At 38.2% G+C, this 5,752-nt stretch overlaps 1 protein-coding gene across 1 annotated transcript in view; it reads left to right on the top strand.

Annotated features, from left to right (window-relative positions):
• ISPD (isoprenoid synthase domain containing) overlaps positions 1-622 on the top strand; it is a gene marked incomplete at its 5' end in the record, with an annotated part of 75,325 nt that extends 74,703 nt beyond the window's left edge. The window contains one exon of the mRNA XM_010136661.1: positions 518-622. Coding sequence (XP_010134963.1) covers positions 518-622 — 105 coding nt within the window. The remainder of the gene's footprint in view (positions 1-517) is intronic.
• Positions 623-5,752: the final 5,130 nt, after the last annotated feature.

Below are 5,752 nucleotides of genomic sequence, written 5' to 3'. Positions count from 1 at the left end.
AGCCTACTCGACTGAAGCCCCAGTGCTTAAATGCCTGTGTGGGTGTACCGTTTGTAGGCTACGGATGGGATTCAGAAGGTGCTTGAAGTTACAGGTCTTTAACTATGCTTCTCAATTAAATCCCCCATTTTCTTCCAATGTTTTCAAACTCAGAATTTTTACTACCTTTTGGATTTTAAAAGTCAGTTATGAAGCAAGTGACAATCAAGTTCTGCTTTGGTGGTCTCTGGATAGATGGCATTAATTCTAGTTGTTAAAATATATTCCTTTTTAAAAAATAATTTTTATTTTTAAATCATCACAGAGATTGAAAAGTGGATATTACTGTGAAATTTTGTTTCCTTACAATATAAGTTGTAGAAGTTCTTCTTCTAATAAGTCCAAATAAATGTTTTTCAACAATCATATGGTAATTTTGCGTACTTGAAAATTTATTTTAAGTGTTTACTTTTTCCACTTTTGTTAACATACCATTTTCTCTGTTCCATCCCCCACCCCCCTTTTTTTTTTTTTCCAGGACCATTTGCTGCTTCAGGAGACAGTAAATTCTGCTGCTGCTCTTATCATGGCATTAATAAAGGACAGAAACTCAGAGCTGACTGGCCAGCTGTTGGTAGCATAAGACTATAAATAACGTGTAGCTTTTGGAAATGTTTCTTTTTCATCATCCATTCACCGAAGGTCTTGAATCATTTTACTCTTTGATGAAAACTCCAGATTTATGACATGTACTATTAAGATCTTTTAGCAACATATTTTTGATACTTAAAATGTAACTCTACTACTGTGTATAAAGTGTAAAATGAAATACAAATCCTTCTGAGATATACTGGGTACATATTGTGAGGAATGGTACTGATACATTTTTGTGAGGTACTGATCATTTTAAAAGGTGCACAGAGGACACCAAAGCATTCAGCAGAATTGTCTTTAACCCATGTATGTGCACTGTACTCTAGACTGCATGAATTAAATTCTATTTAAGATAAAATAATCCTAAAGCACAGCTCATCTTCTTTATATGACATTATTTAAAAATTGCTGCTATACCTATTACTAAAGTTCATTATACAGTGTAGCCTTCCTGACATCAACTGAAACACGTGTGCAAGAAGTGTTTGAAGCATCAGGTTCCCTCTGTGCTCCATGGAATGTAGGTTACCTCGAATCAAAGAAAAGAAGTGCATGAGGACAACGAGGTGCTAACCCCCAGGTTTCCAGATGCAGTATGCTCTGGCTGTAGCACTCCTTAGTGCTGTGCTTCTCCCAGTACCTGTGTGCCGTCATGCAGAACTAGCTCCAGTAGCTCCACTGAGTTCTGCAGAACACATACTCCTTGTGTTTGCACATGCGTGCATATATGCATCTGTGTGCGTATCTGTGCTTAAAGGAAGAGAAAAGGGTTAAGACTGGGAAAAATGTTTCACAACCCAATCTGTAGGTGATGGAGGAATAGGAACGTTCTGTTAGCTCACCTACAAGAACAGGCAAGAATGCAATTTTCACCTCTTGCTATGTATTAAATACTAGGGAAGAGAACTGAGTCTTGTGAGTTCAAATACATGGTACATTGATATTCAAGTGGGACAGGAAGGGGAAATGGTTATTATGTGGAGCATCTCCAGGTATCACAACCACTAAAAGCAATACAAGAGGAGGACCATCCCTGAAAACACCTGTCCCTCCCTACACATCAAACTCAGGAATTCCAGCTCTCTTGCAACTTGTGAAGGGACTAGGTTATGCACCTGCCATGATTGGAATAAGGTATTGGAGAAGTGTCCCTACCTGAAACGTCTACTGAGTCACCCGTTCAGTCTGTCCTGAGTGAGAGCACTGTCAGTCCAGCGAGTTTACATCTAAACCAGCACTCCTCCCCTTACTCCCACCATGTTCAACTCCCGCTGGTGCTCAGGCAAAACTTAGAGTAGTGTGTTGTGCACTTGGTCCCCTTCCTCCTTCCCTTCACCTGACTATATCTGTGTTTTAAATCCCTTTTATAGGCTGATGATGACCCAAACTTCCTTCATTGCATGATAAAGAGTTGCTAGCTGACTGTTCTGTAGCCAAAGCACACATTTTCTTCCACACAGACGTCATCCTGACAGCTAACAAAGTTGCCATGCATCATATGCTTTCTTCTTTGCTCCTCTCTCCACTCTAATTAATAATGCGTTCTTTTCTGACATCATACAACATAAGCATTCATATTAGCTCGGTGTGTGGCTATACAGTGAACATACTTTATTCATATATATGTGTGTGTAGATGTTTGTTGATATGCAGAGTAAGCAAATGAATGAGGAACTAAAGAAGTTATTATTGGTATTCATAATTCAACAGGACAGCTTTCACAAATAAATTTTCCAGATTTGCTTTTACATTAATAAATTTGATGAAGGAATTAATCTCACGGGCTTTTAATAGATGTGATGACTGTATTTTGTGATTCTTCTTTGCTTGAAGACTAAAATACAATCTGTGCTGTATTTTCCCCAAGTAATAAGCAAGTGAATTTAGAAAACTTACAAATTCCTCTACCCACTCTAATCTGTTGTAATCTAGACATTGTGATACTGCCTTAGCATTATTTTATATGTAATTTATCATTTGCTTAAACAGAAATTTTTACTTTGTAGGGTTGTTTTACTTACCTCGTTCTCTTGAAAGAGTTTCAATCCAGCTGAAAATGTTACTGCGAAGAACTGCTGTCATGAGAAATTATGTTATGGTTGTTTATGGACTTACTTTGAAAAGAGAACAGACAATGCACAACAAAAAGTAAGTTTTGGGTCATCAAACATACTTAGTACAAATCTTAAATGGAAGATAACAAGCTTTATTAACGTACTGATAGTCATTGCGTTATGGATTTTTTAAAACGATCTTTTTAAATGATGTACAAACACTGAAAAATCTGTTTTGCTGGAAGCAAACACACCAACAACAGCACTCCTAAACCAGATCATGAAATACGAGAACTGCAGTAAAAAAAAAAGAAATTGTACTATGATTAATGCTATTGTGTATCCAAACCAAATTTAAATGGTCTTTTGGATTATTGTTAATAGTTACAATGGGAATAAAGATATAAAATGAAATTAAGAAACTGCTTGATTGTTCTTTCTCTGTGCATAGCTTGTCACAAATAGCAATATACATGAAAAACTTGGCAGCCTTTTGTACTCACATGCTGTTTTGAATTTAACTAGTGAATTAGTCACCACCCATACTGCTTTGAACATCTGGACAGAGATAACACAGAGTAAATAAAAGCTCAGGCTCTGCCAGCCTTGCTTACCTTACTGCTCAAGCACTCTTGATTAGTATTCCTTGAGTGGTGTTCATCAGAAAAGAAGATATGGAATAAGGCCCTAGAAATGCTTTTTATAACTGCAAAGTTGAGTGAATTAGAGTTGTATATTGAAACCAACCCACTTCATGCAAAATCTGAAGATTAAATTACTTCATTTGTCTTAGATCAGTTGGCAGATGAATTTTTAGTTACAATATTTTTTTTTCTTTAGCTTTCAAGGCTACCTAGCTTGAAAAAGATGGCCTGATGGTCCTCTAAAAAAGGCTGAGTGAAAAGGATAGAAGATGGTAGAATTAAAAACAAAAAACCCCAACCCCTCAAAAAACCCCAAAAGCAAAGATGAGCTGTGGTATTATTGCAGTCAGTGGCATTACTCTAGTTGACTTTAAAATACCATAATGAAGCTTTTAGCTCATCCTGGTAACTAATGTAGGCTGCAGAACAAAAGATGTGTCTGGACTCCTTGAGGCTTTTGGTACATGCAGATTTGTGTTTCTCTGTCACACCAGAGCCTCATCACCGCCGCAGTGCTCTTTCCAAAGACACATAAAGTTTCCAGTTACAGCTTAGCACTTTGCAATGATACAGCAACTTTTCCTGTCTATTGGTCACTCCACCGGAGAAGGGTCGTAGTTTGTTTGCTCTGTTCTCCCTCTCTCAGACACTTGATACTAGACACTGCCTTTTGTTCAGGATTTATTTCTGAAGCAAAGCCCATTCATTTCCAGATATGCAAAAGCTTTTTTGTCTCATGTCTCCTTCCTCTTCATCCATAACATTGACCTGAAAAGGCCAGTTCATCTCTTATCAGGTATCCACCAAGACACACAGACAACATGTGCTTCCCTTCATTCCTATTAAGGAAGGTTTGGGGGCTTCGGGAACAGGCTCATGTTAACAGTGTTCCTGTAGGAGCCAGAATTCTGTGAGAGAGCTACCTTTGACTTGGCTCAGTGTGACTGCTCTCATGCTTGGGACATATAAATGGCTGGTGGTTGTAAAAACTGTGAGTTAAGGGATGAATTGAGTCCTTCACAGTATTTTTTTTAAGATTTCTGATTAATCTGTCTGGTCCATATGCCAGATGCACTAGTCTTACTCCTGTCTGACTGGAAAAGGAAGTATTTAGATATTGGATTGACTGATTCAGTTCCATAGTTTACTAGATGGTTGATTTTTCTCTTTGTGCAGGTAGCAAAAGAATGGTATTCTGAGGAAGTGCCTCTTGTTTGTTTCAAAGATCACTTACTGAAACCACAACTAATTCTCACTGAAACAGGGAGAGCTGCTGAGAGAATATCCTTAAGGGCTCCCATTGGTAAAATCTGTTATGAGATACAAATATATACAAATATATATCTTATCTTATCTTATACAAACATGTAATTATGATATAAAAAGTTCAACTATAACTACATTATTTAAAGCCAATCTTGAGCTGGATTCTGAGAAACTAAGAAACTACTTTCGTTACTCCTGCCCAACTCAATCAATCCAATCTTTCTCACCCGGTTTTGAATAATTTGTAATGGGGCCCTGTTCAATGACTAATGCCCCGCTCTGGGTGCCTACAGTGAGGTACGAAGGCAAAGTATCCAAGCAGGTTCAAGTCTTTGTGCCCCTAATGTCTGCACTTTCAGCTTCACACTGCTAAGTTTTTATGACGCCTCTCTCCCTCAGCCCATTCCTCAGCCGAGGGAGATTTGAATTGAATTCCTCAATTCAGTTTGTCTTGTGCTTCTGGCAAGCACTGAGGGAAAGAAACAGTCATCAATGTTCCATTTTGCCTAGTGTAAGTTGATTTTGATTGACAGAGCTGTAAGGCACTTGTTGATTATTTGTTGTAAGGCACATTTGATTATTTCTCCCAGGAATACTTAATTAGTTTTGAGAGCTAAAAAACACAATTTCAGCACCTGTGCTGATGAAACAGTCCCAACTGTGTATGTTTAAGATAGAATATACTCAGCTTGCATACACCAACCTGTGGAGCAAAGTGCCATTTCTTAATATATTTATTCCCAGGTTAATTTAAGTATGCTTTTCAATCTTCAGATTGGAACAGATCTTGAGCTTCATCCTGCACATAATCCTGTCTCAGAAACTGAGCTAAACAGCTAAAATGCCACAGCACTGAATTATAACAGAGCTACAAAGATAAATGAGAAAGTAAAAGACTTGGGCAAGGAAGAAGTGATGTGACTTTAAATAAGAAGGAGAAACAGGGAGGCAAGGAATAACACACCAGAGCTCCTCCAGATGACAAAATCTGCAGGGGAGACCCCTTGAATGGCTCAATACACTAAGGGCTGCAGGCTCAGTAGCGCCTGAGATGGCAGCTCAGTTCAGCATTTCCCTGTTCAGCAGCCATTTTAGATAATCCCCTCCCTCGGATAGCCGTTTGTTGGTACCTCTTCATCTCTTTCTTTTTCTTTA

The sequence above is a fragment of the Buceros rhinoceros genome, unplaced genomic scaffold (genome assembly GCF_000710305.1).
Source record: "Buceros rhinoceros silvestris isolate BGI_N320 unplaced genomic scaffold, ASM71030v1 scaffold5485, whole genome shotgun sequence".
Classification (NCBI taxonomy): domain Eukaryota; kingdom Metazoa; phylum Chordata; class Aves; order Bucerotiformes; family Bucerotidae; genus Buceros; species Buceros rhinoceros.
The sequence above is the reverse complement of the archived record's forward strand: the minus strand, read 5'-3'. Positions and strand labels throughout refer to the sequence as shown.